The sequence below is a fragment of the Trachypithecus francoisi genome, unplaced genomic scaffold (genome assembly GCF_009764315.1).
Source record: "Trachypithecus francoisi isolate TF-2019V2 unplaced genomic scaffold, Tfra_2.0 Contig01579, whole genome shotgun sequence".
In the NCBI taxonomy this organism is placed as follows: Eukaryota; Metazoa; Chordata; class Mammalia; order Primates; family Cercopithecidae; genus Trachypithecus; species Trachypithecus francoisi.
The window spans coordinates 9,152,933-9,170,550 of record NW_022681442.1 but is presented as its reverse complement, the minus strand read 5'-3'; the positions used below and the strand labels follow the sequence as shown (position 1 = coordinate 9,170,550).

General features: G+C 48.8%; 1 protein-coding gene across 16 annotated transcripts in view; it reads left to right on the top strand.

Annotated features, from left to right (window-relative positions):
* The window catches only part of TACC2 (transforming acidic coiled-coil containing protein 2), a 273,260-nt gene that overhangs the window by 250,011 nt on the left and 5,631 nt on the right, over positions 1-17,618 (top strand). For all 16 annotated transcript variants that reach the window (XM_033180534.1, XM_033180544.1, XM_033180528.1 and 13 more), the window contains 5 exons: positions 5,689-5,832; positions 6,260-6,336; positions 10,219-10,262; positions 16,811-16,971; positions 17,220-17,326. In XM_033180534.1, the coding sequence (XP_033036425.1) occupies positions 5,689-5,832; positions 6,260-6,336; positions 10,219-10,262; positions 16,811-16,971; positions 17,220-17,326 (533 nt within the window). The remainder of the gene's footprint in view (positions 1-5,688; positions 5,833-6,259; positions 6,337-10,218; positions 10,263-16,810; positions 16,972-17,219; positions 17,327-17,618) is intronic.

Below are 17,618 nucleotides of genomic sequence, written 5' to 3'. Positions count from 1 at the left end.
TAGTTCTAGTTCCTCGGGAGGCTCAAGTGGGAGGATTGCTTGAGCCCAGGAGTTCAAGGTGACAGTGAGCCGTGATCACGTCATTGCACTCCAGCCAGGGTGACAGAGTGAGACCCTATCTTTAAAAACAAAAAAAAAAGTACGAATGGGAGCCCCTGGCCTGCCTGCCTGGAGTAACAGCTCATCCGCAGGGGTCGGGGGGCAGTGACGTCTGTGTCTCTCATCCTTGGTACAGGAGTAAGAGTAAGAGTTCCGGCTGCTACTACGGCCCTGATGGCTCCCCCAGTGAGGTCTCCTTGGCCATATGCAAAAGAGAGACCCCACCCAGAGACAGTAGGTGCTTACACTGTGGGTGTGCAGGCTGGGAACAGCGAGACCCGGGGCAGGGACAAGAATGTCAGTACAGACTGGGGATGTCCTCGTTCTTGTTGCCAAATCATAAGCTTAGGTCGAATTTCTATGAAAGCAAGATTTTTAGAAAGCATGAAGCAGTGAGGACTTCCCCCCACCCCCACACGCACTAGATTTATTTCTAGACATCCTTGGGGCCTAAAGACAGAATGAATTGCATGTAGTTTGACCACTGTAAGTACCGTGTATTCCTGTCCAGAGTTTGAGATGGAATTGAGCATGTTTGGTGAGTAGCTCAGGGTGGAGATGGAGTGTGCTGAGGGCCGTGGTCCCCCTGCCACCTCCTTTGGAGAGCGGCCAGAGACAACTGTTGGCAAATAATAGTCAGGAGTTGACTTTTTGTCAATTACAAGCTGTTCTCAGAATATGTGCCCCAATTCTGAGTTAGAAAATAGTGTCCTGCATGTTCATAGTGTGTGGGTCGGAGAGGCAGCCCAAGCCACCTCTTTTATTTCAGAGGCGTGTGCTCAAAGGAGTATTCTGTGAGGGTAGAACTGTCTTGGAGTCTAGAGGGAACATTTTTCTCTAGTAGAGTAACTTGTATTGCTTTTGTAAAAAGTGCATTACCTGGTGATGTTGGCCCGTGGAAAATAGATGGTATTCCTGTAGCTACCCAGCCCGAGGGTGGTCCACGGGCCTGACCTCAAGTTGGTCCCTGTGGGTTTCTTTTCCATATAGAAAGATTGTCCCTTGCTGCATTGGAAACTGCTGATGCATAGGAAGAGAAAACAGCAGCTGTGTATCCAATTCGCCTTTTTTTCTGGCCATATATTTCAGCGGTAGGTGACACAGCTCCGTCATTTTGCCAACATGGTCTTAAGCTGTTGCTAACACAAAGATGAAATCACTTGGAACGAAAAATACCATATTGCATGGATGAGAGTCACCATGAGCTAGAGTGGGGAGTGGTTTTTCCGGTCGTCCCCCAAAGCAGCTTTGACTTCCATTTCTCTTTAGACTGGTGGAGAGCTGAGTCAGCCTTGGAAGAGCTGCAGTGGGGGTTTCTCCATCTCAGTTAGAAAATGTGAGAAATGAGGAAAAGTCCTTAGGGGCTGGGGTGTCAGGCTGCAGTCTTACCATTACTGTCCTTCCACATCCTTCTGGTCAGACGGAATTCGGCTGTGTCCTCCTGGGCATGAACCTGACCAAGGTCGCTGGAACTGTGGTGCAGGAGCCCTGAATTTAACACTCAGCCACGTCAGATGGAATCTGAATGTTGTGTCTGGGTGGCTCTCCAAGAGGCGCAGGCTGTGGGCCTTTCTGGGTTAGGAGGACCCAGTAGAAAGATGGAAGACTGTGTCTGGGTTCCTTAGGAGCAAGGCCATACAAATAACAAGCTTCAGGAAGGGGCGAGTCCTGGCAAGAGGCCCCCGGGGCGGTAGAGGGGTGTGGCCCCTCAGTCCTGGCCTAGAAGAGGCTGATGCCCGGAGCTTACATGAGCAGAAGGCGTTGGGGCCACCTATGTTGTCACTGAGCAGCCTGGCACCATGCTCCGTGTTTCCCTCTCGATTGCTGTGTCACAGACTAACCCCCCATACGCACACATGAGCTGAGATTCAAAAGGAGGGAGATGTGATGCCCAGAAGCCACGAGAACAGCCTGAGAGGAGTGACAAGTACCAACTCACGAGCGCCTGTGTATTTGGCCCTCTGGAGCATCTGTGGTCATTGCCTGGAGGCTATGTCTTGGCTTGGTAAGCGGGAGCAGCTGGCTGGTGCCGGTGGTGCCACCTGTGGGAGTGGCATAAGGCCTGATGCTGAGTGCCTCTCCATGATCCCCGCTCCTCCTGGGCTTGGGGACCGCCTGTGGTCAGAACTGGATGGGGCAGCACCCAGCGGAGGCCACTCTCCTGCTTGGGTGGCAGCACATGACCTGGACACCCCCTGAGCGCCAGGCCTATGTCCATGCACCGTGGCCTTGGTCCAGGTAGCTGTCATCTCCCTAGCTCATCCTGACTCCTGGCCTCACCCCTCCGTGGCCCCTCTGGCATGGCTCTCCCAGTCTTGGATGTGCAGGTGCTCTGCCCATAATTGGCCTGTCTCTGCTCCAGGGGACAGGGATCCTGCCACAGTGCCAGCCCCTCCTCTCCATGTCTGGCAGCAGGGAACTGTCCACAAGGGGGCTAGGACCCCACCCCCAGCTGCCAGCAGGAAGGACCCCAGGCACAGCCTGCAGGTCTGAAGCAGGAGACAGTGGCCAGAGGTTCTCGCAGGTCGCGGGACTTGAGTGGAGTGAAGGTTGGAAATTTTTACAAAGTCCATGCCTTCTGTGTCACAGCCATTTCACATTTCAATTTGTGATTCTAGTGGCTTTTTTGGCCCCTCTAAAGTAGCAAGTGAGGGTTATGTGAGAGAAACAAAGCTTAATCTAAAAATATCTGATCTTAAAATATCAGCGAGAGACAAAGCTATTAATTTCAGTTAAAAACAATTCTTGGTTGTAAGGGGAAACCAGAGTGTACACGATGAATTTCATCAACACGCAGATACTCGGGCAGTAATTCAAGAGGGCTCTGAAGTCAGCTGTTCCTTTATTGAAAACACCAGGTGGCCGGGATGAAGGGGTCAGTGAACAGTCTACATGGTAGTGTCCGTTTGCATTTTCTTAGAAACCTCATTATTTTATTGATTTTTTTCATTCCCTTTCTTGTTTTACAAAGGATTTTAGGCAGCATAAAGATAATTAATTCCTTCATTAGTCATATTTAGTTTCTGCCCAGTATGATAAAGTTAGTTTTAATTAAATCAATTTTCTCCTGCACTGCAGGGAGCCTGCTTATTTTGGTCAGAATTGAATCTCATTCTGGGAAACCTTGAGGCCAGTCACTGAGATTCTCCATTATATTCATCTTCAGAAGGTCCACGCTGAGTTTGATGGTGACTGATGTTGTTTTCATTTTGAAATTTTATTGCTCATTAAAAAAAAAAAAAAACACACATTTGTTGACTTTAAAAGTGAACAGTTTTTGTTTTTCCTTTTAAAATCCTTTATCTTTTTTTTTTTTTTTTTTTTTAAGACAGACTCTTACTCTGTCACCCAGGCTGGAGTGCAGTGGCATGATCTCAGCTCGCTGTAGCCTTCGCCTCCTGGGTTTCAAACAATCCTCCTGCCTCAGCCTCCTGAGTAGCTGGGGTTACAGGCATGCACCACCATGCCCGGCTAATTTTTGTATTTTTAGTAGAGACAGGGTTTTGCCATGTTGGCCAGGCGGGTCTTGAACTCCTGACCTCAAGTGATCCACTTGCCTCAGCCTCCCAAAGTGTTCGGATTACAGGTGTGAGCTACTGCAACCGGCCCCCAATTTTTTTTTATTAAAATTTTTTATAGAGATGGGGTCTTACAATGTTACCCAGGCTGTTCTCAAACTCCTGGCCTCAAGGGATCCTCCCACCTCAGCCTCCCAAAGTGTTGGGATTACAGGTGTGAGTGAGCCACCGCACGCGGCCCAGGATTTTTTTCAGAATTGTGTGTTTATGAACTTTCTCCATAAGGACAAATATTGAGTCTTGATCTCTGTGTCATTTTTCAACTGCTTCCTGAGAAGTGACAAGCAGAACTGTGAAAACCATTTTCAAAGAGTAGAGATAAACCCCTGCATGTGAGAGGCTCTGGCCCTGTGGCCTGGTGGTGCCCTTGGTTCTGGGAGGTCAGCCTGCCTCTGCTGAGGGCTATTAATGTGTATTCTGGTCAAGCGTCCTTGACACAGGGGCTTCTTGAGGGCCTGAGCCTGCCCTGTTCTCACATGAGTGAGTCTCTGGGGTCTGCTTGAAGGAGACTGTGTACTTCCATCTCTGGCCGGTGGATCATTTGGGTCCTGCTTCAGGGTCACCCCAAGTATGCTAGGCCAGGCAGGGGCCATGAAACCCAGGCAACAGACATTCTCTTCCAGAACAACCGAAACTATATAGTTTCACCCTGCGTGTATACAGCTAACTAACTGGTCCTAACTCAGTCATCTCCGTCCTATCCATTAAACTCCTGGAGTTTTCTACGCTGTCTGCCTTCTCGGGTTTATTTTCCCTGATGCTGTTGTAGGGTAGGCATGCCTGTTCTTGTGGTGGAAGGGACAAATTCTGGACAGGTACCTTTAGGTCCTCCCCCTTCCCAGTTACTGTTGACTCTTTAATCTTACCTGCTGTCCTTGATAAACCCTCATCACTCTTCCCGCAAATCTCCTTCTCTCTACTTCACTGTGGTGGCCTTTCACCATTCAATTTCTTCTCATAATTTCCCAAAGAAGCAGCAGTCCTTCTCTGCCTGTTAGAGCACTCTATTATTGATAACTAGGATAGAGGTTCACTGGGCAGCCATGACAGCATCACAAGGTTAATGCATAGGACTGAGAGTGTGGTTGGTTTGATGTTTCTTTTGCAGTAGAAGTAGACTGACAACCCGGCTGTGCTGGTCGATGATACTGCTAACACCGCATTTCAACTGTGTTGCAAATTGCCGAGCATTTTGTGCAAAGGGAAAAAGAATAACCACAGACTCCTCTTCACCTCTGGGAGGCTAGTATCTGCTCTCCACAAAAGGCTGTAAAGCCTCAAACCAACATCAGTTGAGTGGGTTGGGGTGGTGGATCATGCCACTTGTTCGGGGTCTAATCAGCAAATGTGGATATTGTCATTGACCCAGTTTTTAATTTTCCCATTTATGTAACAGACTTCATGGCAACAGAACTCCAACATAACTCTTACATCCAGAAACTCTACCTAGCCAAAGGTGATATTGGTTGACAACTACAGTAGGCCTTAAGCTTTGTGTGACTCACATCCTTTCAAACAGAGCTAAACAAATGGTCCCAAAATTGAAATGTAAACAGTCTTACAAAAGTGATCAAATCTGTGGTTATTCAAAACTAGGCAAACGTAGACTAGTAGACTAGAATTCAACGTTATTCACCATTGAGATCTCATTTTGGAAGTGGAGCCTGCTGAATAGTGCCCTGGGTTCTCAGGCGCTGTGCCTAAGTGGCTCAGCGTGTGATAAATGGCAGAGATAAGCAGGTACCAGACATGCTGGACTCCAAGGCCTCAGAGCTGCGGGGGCCTCTGCCATTAGCCCCTTTGTCTGCCTGCCCAGGTGCAGAATGATAGATCTCCATCCCTAGATTAGACTCGGCATTTCCCTGTTCATCAGTCTCTGCACTTTCTCATACTTTTGATGTTTCTTTGTTTCAAAACCATACAACTGGCCCATTCATGAGAGGGTGAGTGTAATCCTCTTTGTCATATGATTAATGCTAACTTTTTTTTTTAATTAAAAACCATTCCACAGAGAGAGGCTGCTCACCCAACAGACGTCTCCATCTCCAAAACAGCCTTGTACTCCCGCATTGGGACCGCCGAGGTGGAGAAACCTGCAGGCCTTCTGTTCCAGCAGCCCGACCTGGACTCTGCCCTCCAGATTGCCAGAGCAGAGGTATCGTGGCATGTGGTGTGATTACCCTCTTCCTGCCACTTATAAATAAACACGTATGCCCGTGGTCCACAAAGCCAGAGTCTTTGGAGACAGACTTTGTCCTCTGAACACTGCAGGCAAAGATGTATGGCGAACCGTGTGTTTTGATCTTCCTAGACACTGTCGTGTGGTGGGCCTTTTGGCCTTGTTGAATTTACAACAAAAAGCATGCCCCTTTCAGTTGCTACCCAGTGGGCACTGTGAAAGTCTTGATGTCTCGCTGCTTTCTTTTTTATGCTCAGGGAAGTTCTCTGAACGTAATTATGGTTTGTCGTAGGAATTTTTCATTCCACATTTATTCACCGTCTCCTTTTCTTGATGGATGAATTGCTCAGAGCCGAGTTCACTCATCTGGGGCTAACCTTTCTCTTCTTCTCCCTGAAACTAGATCATAACCAAGGAGAGAGAGGTCTCAGAATGGAAAGATAAATATGAAGAAAGCAGGCGGGAAGTGATGGAAATGAGGTCAGTTGGGGAGCTGGGTCTTCCTCGTGCCTGAGGGATGCTTACCAGTGGTTTAATAATGACTGCAGCTGGTGTGGTTCACAGAAGAGTATCTTCTGTGGAAGTTCTCTCTTCTTTATTACACACGGTTCATGTTTTTTCTAAAAGTATTTTTACTCTATTACTAATACTAAAATAGCATGCCCATGAGTTCAATAATGCATTCAAATAAATATAGGTACAATGCAAAACAGATCTTCTCCCCACTCAGCCTCCAGTTCCACAGCTCACAGATGACTATCTTCTGTGTGAATCCTTCCAAGAATTTTCCATTTCTCATCACAAATGTAATAATGAGTGTAAACAGCCTCTTTTTTCTCCAAAACAAATGAGAACATGCAGTATACATTATTCCACACTCTTTTTAATTTTCGTTTCTTTTCTTTTTTTTTTTTTTGAGATGAAGTTTCGCTCTTGTTGCCCAGGCTGGAGTGCAGTGGTGTCATCTCGGCTCACTGCAACCTCCAACCCTGCCAGGTTCAAGTGATTCTCCTGCCTCAGCCACCTGAGTAGCTGGGATTACAGGTGCCTGCCACCACGGCTGTCTAATTTTTTGTATTTTAAGTAGAGTCAGGGTTTTACCATGTTGGCCAAGCTGGTCTTGAACTCCTGACCTCAGGTGATCCACCCGCCTCAGCCTCCCAGAGTGCTGGGATTACAGGCATGAGTCACCACTCCTGGCCCACCACTCTTTTTAAATTTAACAGCATATCTTCGACGTATTTTATTCCTCTCTGCCTCATTCTGTTTAACAGGTGCTTAGTGGTCCATTGTATGGATATAACATAATTAATTTAAACAGTCTCTGTGGACAAACATTTAGGATGTTTTCTGACATTAGCTTAAATGATTTATTTTCATTGTGGTATATTGTAATAGAAATATAGCCACCATCTATAGTGTACATAAGTTGTTTTGTTTTGTTTTGTTTTTGAGATAGAGTTTCGCTCTTGTTGCTCAGGCTGGAGTGCAGTGGCGCGATCTCGGCTCACTGTAACCTCCACCTCCCGGGTTCAAGTGATTCTCCTGCCTCGGCCTCTCAAGTAACTGGGATTACAGGCGCCCACCACCATGCCCGGCTAATTTTTTTTGTATTTTTAGTAGAGATGAGGTTTTACCATGTTGGCCAGGCTGGTCTTGAACTCCTAAGCTTAGGTGATCCACCCGCCTTGGTCTCCCAAAGTGCTGGGATTACAGGCGTGAGCTGTTACACCCAGCCCCGATACTCGTTTATTATCAAAATCAATTGCATTCCTGGCTACCATTTTAAGAAGAAAGTGAACTGTAGGTAATCATATCCCGTTTTCTAGGTCGTGGTAGGATCTTCCTGAAAATTTTCCTGTTTGTTCCTTCTTTCTGCTGATGGTCCCCTGTGGCCACCTCTGGACACTGAGCCTAGTGTCCTGTTTCACATTCAAATGAAAGCCCTGCATTTGCATTATTTTTAAACCTCTTTGTTTTGTCTCTTATCTGGGGGGCATGGGTGGCTCTAGTTTTTTCACGTGCACTGAAAATGAGGCATGGCACCCAGGAAGGCTGGAAGTTCTGTCTCTAATTTCTTTTGCCTCCTGGGAGCTTTGCCTTCTTGGTGCCTGGGGAGTGCTTGTTTGTGGTTTGAGAAGTCGTACCACTGAGGGGCCCCCAGGAGGTGCCATTTACTAGCTGATGTGTTAGGATTTCAAGATGTCACCAGCTGGCGCAGATGTGCCGGCATTTGATAGCCTGAATGTCAGCCTCTGGAGCTAGACTAGGTGAAAACCAGGCTCTGCTTCCCAGCCATTCCGGGGCGTCTTACTTAACTCTGTGCCTCACTTTGCTTATTAACTTGAAAATGGGGGTAAAGAACAGTGCCTCAACAGAGTAGAGCAGAAGGATTATGAACAAAGGCTGCAGAGTCTGATGCTCGGATTCACATCTGGGCTCTGCCACTTGGCAGCCTTGGAATCCTGGAAGAGTTTCTGAGTCACTCTTACCCCACCCCAGTGTCTTCCTCAGTAATGCTGGGAGCAGTGAGAGCACTGCTTCTTAGGGTCATTGTGAGGGTAAAGTGAAAAAACAGCACCACTAAGGTATTTTCAGGTCCCTGGTCTCTCCACGCTTCCAAAAGGACACATCCCTTACCTCCTCGTGTCCTCAGCAGTGATGGGTTTAGACAGGGCAGCCTCAAAGATCTATCCAGCTTTGTGATTCTGAGATGCAAGGAGGTGCTGTTTAATGACAGGAAACACAGAAGTGCTTCTGTGTAGGATTCCATAAGAACCCTTGGGGGCTCATCTCGTGGTTACCTTTCTTGGGAGTCCATTCTGGGGTGAGACACTGACCTTAGGACCAAGGTTGAGCAGCCAAGGACAGGCACCCAGCATTAGACTTTGCAGAATACATTCTACTTTCATTATTCCTTTTACCCTTACTGAATTTGCCATACAGCCCCGAAAGGTGGGGTCTAGGAAGATCCTTACTGTACCAAGGAGTAAGCAGAGCACCTGCAACTTCAATGAATGTCACCCTCAGGGTCACACAGCTGGGAGGGGCAAGCTCAGCGGGAGCCCAGGCCTCCTGACTGGGGTGGGGGTCTCTATGGTCTTCTGTCATTAGGGTCCTGGATCTTCAACAGTTACCCGCTCTTGGTTCTCTTGTGGGGAATAATTATTAGATAATGTAGATGAACTCCTGATTCTTTTTGAGAAGTTTCTTCCAGCAGATTGGCTTTGGAGGAAGGACTTCTTCACACATCGGTTCTTCCATGTGGGGACAGCTGGGAGGCAGTATGACAAACGGAGTCTTAGTGCTTTTGTGCAGCTATTGTCTATTGAGGCTTCCCAGGAAGTTTACTCTGGGTCAGTAGGAGATAAGATTTGTGTTCAATGATGCCAGATACATGAGATGCTTTGGAAGAAGATGCAGATAAAAGGTGATAGGGTTCCAAGGAGAAATCAAGGAAGGCTTCTTGAAGGAGACGGCATTTGAATTGGACCTTGAGAAACAGACTGTGAGGGGTAGAAATCGAGAGAAAGTGAATAACATAGGCAGGGGCATGGGGATAAGAAGGCCAAGAGCAAACAAGAAATCATTTGTTCTTATTGAGCCACTGTGGTCATGACATGGCGTGGAAGGAGGTAAGATGGATGAGGGAGGTTGGGCCCAGGTTGCAAAGACCTCCATTGTCAGACTGGAGGTTTGGCTTTATTTTTAATTTTAAAAATTTTTTGGAGATGGAATCTCGCTCTGTTGCCCACGCTGGAGTACAGTGGTGTGATCATAGCTCACTGCAGCCTCAGACTCCTGGGCTCAAGTGATCCTCCCACATTAGTCCCTTGAGTAGCTAGGACCACAGACGCAGACCACCACACCTGGTTTTTGTAGGGATGGTGTTTCACCATGTTGCCCAGGCTGGTCTCGAACTCTTGGACTCAGGCAAACCTTCTGTCTTAGCCTCTTGAGTAGCTAAGAGTACAAGTGCACAGCACCATGCCTCATTCATTTTTTTTCATTTTTGTATAGGCAGGATCTGGTTCTGTTGTCCAAGGTGGTTTCAAACTCCTAGCCTTAAGCAATCCACCTGCCTCAGCCTTCTCAGTACCTGGGACTATAGGCATGCACCACTCTGCCTGGTTTGGTTTTTTTCTTAGTGGGCAGTGAGGGGTGTTGAAGGCTTTGCACAAGGGGGTGGCATATTTAGAGTCATGTACCAGGAAAATGAGTGTGCAGGGCGAGGACTGACATTGAAGGTGACCCTGGAAGTCGGGACCCCGCTGCACATGGGCCAGGCTGTGGCGCCCAGCTGTGTGAGATGGGAAACCATTCTGTTGTCATGACTCCAACGTGTCTTTACTTCTCTTATAGGAAAATAGTGGCCGAGTACGAGAAGACCATCGCTCAGATGATAGGTAGGTGTGCTGACCTGCGGGGGCTCAGGCCGGCCCTGACCTTTCTGAACTATGTGGAGACCTTGGAAGATAGGAGGCTCAGAGTGGGTTTCTGGTAGAGCTTGAAGTCTTTCAGGGAGGGACCAGAGCATTTCAGAAAATATGGCTTTGCCCCAGGACCGAGACCCTGGGGCTCCTTGGAAATGCCCCCCTGGACTGTGCCGTAGCATTATTCACACGCCTGGGAAGCCATGGCAGTCACCTGCCAGCTACCATCTGACCCAGCCAAGGACTCTCCACCTCGTGGGGAAAGAGATTCCTTTTGGTTGGGATATTTGGGGGATTTTTTTCTTTTTGCTTGTGGGAGAGAATAGGAATCAAATCCCTAGACCCTAACTTAGTTTAGACTCAAATGACAAAATACCCGACTCAGCCTTTCCTCAAGGACCCAAGGACAAGGACGGTGGGCCATGGCGTGATTGTCCGCCCCCTTCTTCCCGTGACCACGGCAGGCCCTGTTCACTGACCCCAGCACCGTTTCTCACTGAGATTGGACGTTGCCTCGGAATCCTTCTTAACGCAGCACCCCTGGCAGCCAGTACTGACAAACTTGCTGTGGTCCACAATAAAAGAAGGCCTCAAGTTATAAGCTACACATGCCTGGGCCATTTTTTCTTTTGTTTTCTTTTTTTAAATAATGAGAAAAGATCTTTCAGAAGTTCCAAGCCCAAGTTTTTACACTAGTGGTCACTATTCAGAAATCATATTATGACTGGGGCTGTGGGATGCTTTTATTTATTTATTTATTTATTTATTTGCTTAGGTTTATGATAATCCACTGTTTGTTTGTTTGGGGATGAGGTCTTGCTATGTTGCCCAGGCTGGTCTCAAACTTCTGGGGTTCAGCAGTCCTCCTGCCTTGGTCACCCAACATGCTGGGATTACAGGCGTGAGCTACCATGCCCAGCCCATGATAACCGGTTTTGTTGTTGTTGTTGTTTGAGATGGAGTCTCGTTCTGTCACCCATGCTGGAGCACAATGGTGTGATCTCAGCTCACTGCAACCTCCACCCCCCCAGGTTCAAGCGATTCTCCTGCCTCAGCCTCCCGAGTAGCTGGGATTACAGGCACCTGCCACCATGCCTGGCTAATTTTTGTATTTTTAGTAGAGACGGGGTTTCACCATTTTGGCCAGGCTGGTGTTGAGCTCCTGACCTTAAGCGATCCACCTGCCTCGGCTTCCCAAAGCTCTGGGATTGCAGGCGTGAGCCACTGCACCCGATCCGATAAGCAGTTTTTTTTTTTTTCTAAGGATATATGGAGTAAAAACTCCAGGTCACTGCAGACCACACTTCATTTGTCCAAGCTTGACACTGTGCTGGCACCTGGCCCCCACCCCCAAATATATGGATGTGTGAGTCACATCACACCTCTAGCTTGTCCCAAGATGAATATAATAGTAGCCTCAGCAATGGTGAAGAGGCCAGCAATTGAGTGCTTTCCATTCAAAGGAGCTTCAGTTTTGATTTATTGTAACAAAGTTCATTTCACCCAGAAAAGCAGCACATTCAGGTTTAGCCTCATGGTGCATGCTTTCTATCAAAGTGAAACTTCTTTATTAAATTGGTATAAGAATTTATGAACACATATGGATAAGATAAAGAAAAAACTCTTGGAGTTGAAAATGCTGGCAAAAATGGTCAGGCTAAGGGATTGATGTCTTCCTTATGCGGTGTTTGGTAAGTAGAACACAACTCTTTGGCCTCCGGGAGTCTTGCAATTTGAGAACATCGCTCAGGCCCTCCGTGGCTCATCTGGAAACATCCCGCTCCATCTCAGAGCCGTACGCTTCTTTTTGTCCTTGGTGATGACATTTTGATAAATGTTGAAATGCGGGGGAAAGGGCGTGAGCTTTTGCTCCTGAGAGAAGCCTACCCAGGCCATCTTTTATTGCTCAGCGAGTGAAGTTGATATACACAGACATTCCCTCTTGAAAATTAGAAGTGGAGAATTTCTCTAGTTGGCATAAATGTTCTGTCCTTGTCATGACAGAAAGATGACTCCCACGGTTTCCTCAAGGAGTATCTGCAGGTGACAGCAGTGAGAATCTTTTCAATCCTAGGCAGTGTAAGTTCCCGCCAAGCCCTGGAGAGAGTGCCACCTGCCTTCCTCTCACCCCGGCTCCAGGGATTAGGGCTACACATCACCCCCCATCCCCACCCCTGCTCCCAGACCTCATATGTTTGGCCTGAGGGGCCCTGTCTTCAAGAGCTGTACACACAATCCCTTAGAGCATTTTCCTGTCCTTGGGCTACTCTCTGGGTGGCCCCGTGAGACTCCTCCAGTGTCCCTGGCTGGGAGCAGCATTGCCACAGAGGGGCATCTCACTGTGTGTCTCTTCCCGGATCCCCATTCTCATTCACCCATTGGCCGTCCTCTTTGTCATTCCAAGGCTTTTTCATCAGAAAGGTGGCAGGCCTGTGGTTGTCATTCCTTCAGCCACTGTTGCAGGTCATTGACTAAAGTCACCATAGATTTCAAGGTCCTTGTGTCCTTGCGGAAGACGGCAGGGGGCTGAGGCATGACTGGGACTCATTGTAGCTGTGGGCAGGACGTGCTTCTTTGTGGCATGGTTCAGGTCAGGGTCTCTCCATGCGTGGCCACATGCCCAGGAAGGAGGCCCACCTGGGTTCCATGCTTTTCTTTCCATTTTCACTCACCTAACCAGCATCCCTCGTGAAAGAGGAAACAGGTCCAGAGAGATTGGCAGTTCAGGACCACCGTGACTGTAGCTGTATTTTGAAGTCAAACCAGCTCTGGCCCACATGTGCTAGCTCTTCCTGGCTCTGCTCCATTCAGCTTTCACAGATGCTCCACACCAGTGTGACATCAGTCCTGCCATTGTTATTCATTCGCATCAAATGTTACTGGAGAGGATATGTCTTATTAAGCTTAAATAGTGACTATTCAGAATTCAGAACGAAAAGAGACTTCTGTGCTTTCTGCATTCCAGGTTGTTGCAATTGATTTCTTTCTGCTTTTCTAACAACTGCCCTGATTATCTGTTTTGCTTCCATTTTCTGTTGCTTCTTGCCCTTTGCTTGCAAAACAAACAGGCAAGCCTGGTAAGTAAACGCTTTTCCCCCTAATTTGACACCTGCCCATCGCAACCCTTTGTTTGTTTGTTTTTCTATTTTTGTTATTTTTGCTTTGTGTATTGCTGCATTCCCCCGACATGATTTCATAACGTTTTCCCTGAAAAAGCCAGGAAGGCCTTCAGGAGCATTGTTCTGTTGTTGAGTGTAGGGCGTCTTTCTCCTGATTTCAAGAACCTAACTGCATTTGTCATGTACAAAAAGATTTGTGAAGCATTCTTGCCTCCTCTGTCTCCTGGGAACGGGGTAATTCTATTTTTAAAAGGGAAGAGGAAAGGAAACCTGAGGCAGGCAAAGTCTTGGATCCAGGAAATCAGATGGACTTGGTTTGGTAAACAGCTCCTTTACCAAGGCAGGTGAAACATACACATGGGCTCCAATCAGCCCAGAATATACACCATATAGCGTGCTGGGAACTAAGGAAGCAGCCAGAATTCAAAGAATAAAAACAAGCATTTGATGACTAGAGACATGTTGAAAGGCCCTTTCTTTTAGGAGTGTGGGTGTAGCAAGCAGGTTGCTGGTGATTCTTATCTCTGTCTATGTTAAAAAGCTCCCCCTTCGCAAGCCACTGTGACACTGTTGCACTGATTCCAGGGGTTACAGAGTTTATTATGGACAATGAGGCTCTTAATAATGGGTTACCAATACGGGACTCTTCCTCCTTCTTGAGGGCTTTATGCACAGTTTCTCATGTAATCTGCAAATGCAAAGAGATATAAATACTCTTTTCCCCTATTTTAGACAAGGAGGCTGAGACTCAGAGTTTAAAACCCTACTCAAGATCTCGCATATGGGAAGTGTCAAAGTGAGGTCTTGAACCCAGGCAGTCAGACTCCAGAGGCTCCTAGCCACTGGCCTGGGCAGCTCTGGGCTGCTGGTAGTGAGAGCTCTAGGAGTCCCACGATTGCAGAGGCAGGTGGGAGGGACATTCGGCGTCTTCAGGGCCAGTGGTTCTCCAAGCAGGGTCCCTGCTCCAGCAGCATATGTGTCACTCGGGAACTTGTGACCTGAGCATATTCTCTGCCCCACCCCAGACCTCCTAATCTCACGCCATGGGGTGAGGCGTAGCAGCCTGCATGTGAACAAGCCCTTCAGCTGAATAAATCCATGCTCACATGGGAGAGTTGTTGGAAATGAGGCACTGGGACCCTAAGAGGTCAGAACTTTAGAGCCAGCTTATGTCAGGACCGGAGCTGAAACTGAGGAAATGACCGCACCACACGGTAACAGTGTGCCTAGTTCTGGGGTATGGCAAGATGCAGATCTGTCCAGAACCTAAGGGAAAAGAACTCACGCAACCAAATCTCCCTGCTACTAAGGGAGCTGCATCCTACAAGGTCTGTCATTACAAGGGGCCCATGTAGAGACGTGGTTCGGGCTCTGTCATTTTCTCAGTGAACAGTGACGTAGCTTCTTAAACCCTCTGTTTCACCTTCTGTAAAATGAGGGTAAGAAAAGCTGCCCGGGTGGTTGTGATGCTCTAAGTCGTTCACTCGTCGCATGGACATGTATCAAAACATCCTCTATGCCCGGCACTGTCCTAGGCCCTGGGGCAGAGCAAGTGGACAAAACAGACTCTGGTGCCTGCCCTCACAGAGCGTGCATTCATCAGGGAGACGAGCTGCTGATACACTAGCATAGGCACACATGCACACACGTGCACGCATGCGTGCACACATCTGATATAAGGGGTGGCTGCCGCTGCAAAAGGAAAATAAAGGACTCTAGAGGAAGAGGAGCCATTTCCAGCAGCTCTGGGGAGGTGACATGGGATCAGAGCCCTGAGCAAAATGTTGGGGAATCCTGGAAGCCCTGGGGCATTGGAGGCCTTCATGGCTGGAGCAGAGAGGCCAGGAAGGATAGAGGGCAGAGCATGTTATTTCCATTTCAGAGGGAGGTCACTGGGGGGACTCTGAGCAGGAGTGAGGTGGTCTGGTGTGCACATTAGGAAGCTCGGTCTGGCTGCTGAGTGCTGGCTTAAGGACAGTCAACACCTAGAGCAGTCAGCAGGGCGCCCGCCGCATGGAAGGGTCCAGTCAGCGCTGGCGGCCGCTGTTCTGTGATTTCCAGATGTGATCTGTCTGCAGCAGCCAGCCCTCGGAGTCATCCCAGGTGGCAGGCAGCCCTCCCCGGTGACCAGGGCCTGGCAGAAAGACAGGTCTGCTAAGCTCCTTCCCCAGGAGCTCTGAGTGGGTGCTTCTCCCTTACCCCCTCTGCTGTCACCAAGAGAGCAAATGGTTCCTCACACACCTGGGCCAGGGATGGATCCACGCAGAGGACAGAGGGGTGTTTTGTGTAGAGTAGTCAGAGAAGACCTTTCCTATAAGTGTAGAAATGAATTTTTAAGCAGCCATAAAAAAGAGCAAAGCCATGTCTTTTGTACCAGCATGGGCACAGCTGAAGGCCATTGTCCTCAGGGAATCAATGCAGAAATAGAGCACCAAACACTGCGCATTCTCATTTATAAGAGGAAGCTACACATTGGGTACACACAGACACGAAGATGGGAACAGAAGACACTGGGGAGTTCACAGTGGGGGCGGCAGGAAGGGGGACAAGGGTTGAAAAACTGCCTTTCAGGTACTCTGCTCAGTACCTGAGTGACAGGCTCATTAGAAGCCCATACCCCAGCGTCAGTCACTCAGTATGGCCATGTACAACCTGTGTGTGTGCCCCAAATCTAAAAATATGTATTTTCTAGATATTTGGTGCAGATGATTAGCTTGGAATGGCCATGGGCCAGAGAGGTGGGGCAGAGGACAATGGTTCCTCTCACCAGGATCAGCCACTCGGAACTGGGCCGACATTGAATTATATTGTACATCACTGAGAAACTAACCTTGATGGAAATAGCTCCATGTTCCTTGGAGTTACGACACTTGCTGTATCGCAGACGCTATCTGTGCCTGTGTGAATGGAATTTCAGAGGAGACGGTTTTTTGGGCTCTGGGTTTCCAGACGACCTCTCTGTCCTGATACGTAGGAGAGCCCACCCCTCACAGCCCAGACCTCACACCCTTTAATTGTCCCAACACAAAGTTCACTAGCGATGTCTTCTTTTTTACTTTATGGATCTGTCTGCTTGCTGTCAGCAACCACATGGAATCACCAGGGACACCAATATAGACCTGTGTAGGGGGCTGCACTAGTCAGGTTAAGGAATAGTGATGGCTCATTTCTTCCTTACGCAAGGCTGCACAGGCCCGGGTCTGGGAAGCCGGGGCGCTGGGTTTTGTTCTGTTAAGAGACAGTCTGGGAGGGCTCTGGGGCGTGGGTTCGTCCCAAGGAAAAGCTGGGGTTTGAGGTGTCCCCGCCGGTGAGGCTGAGTTGCACCTGAGGCCTCGGCTGGCGCCAGAGACCCAGTTTCGACTTTCTGGGCTCCATCATTTGGCTCCTGGTCTCTCCTGCCAGAGGACGAACAGAGAGAGAAGTCGGTCTCCCACCAGACAGTGCAGCAGCTGGTTCTGGAGAAGGAGCAAGCCCTGGCTGACCTGAACTCCGTGGAGAAGTCTCTGGCCGACCTCTTCAGGAGATACGAGAAGATGAAGGAGGTCCTGGAAGGCTTCCGCAAGGTGGGGCTGAGTTTGGGGACGATGGAGGAGGAGGATCTGGTTGGGAGAGATTGTGGGGAGCACTGGGTGGGGGTGGGGTTCCGGAAGTCGGTCTTGAGCCACCTGCAAGGAGGGGGTCCATGCAGGCTGGGGAGGCAGACTTGGCTGCCTGGGGTTACACCCGCATCCGAGAGTTCATGGGGGTTCCCACCACTCCCGGGCATTTGTTCTTGTGGACTTGATGCCTATCCTCTGCCCTGCCGTGTCAGAATGAAGAGGTGCTGAAGAGGTGTGCACAGGAGTACCTGTCCCGAGTGAAGAAGGAGGAGCAGAGGTACCAGGCCCTGAAGGTGCACGCAGAGGAGAAACTGGACAGGTAACAGCCACTGGGGGTGGCTCCCAGGGGCCTCCCAGGGGGTGGCTGCCCTTACCCAGGCAGGCTGGGACCTCTGGCAGCACCTGTGACATTAGCTTGGAAAGGGGGAGTCATCCAAGTGTGTGTTTCAGTAAGACTCGTGAGAAGGCACACACGGTTAGCATCATTTAATCAGTGGAGGATGCATATTGCAATGTCCAGGGTGCCCCGGCACCTTGGCCTCATAGCGATGGAATTGGGTTTGGTGTTCTCATGGGCTCCTGTGCTCCAGCTCCAGTTGGTGGGAGCTGGA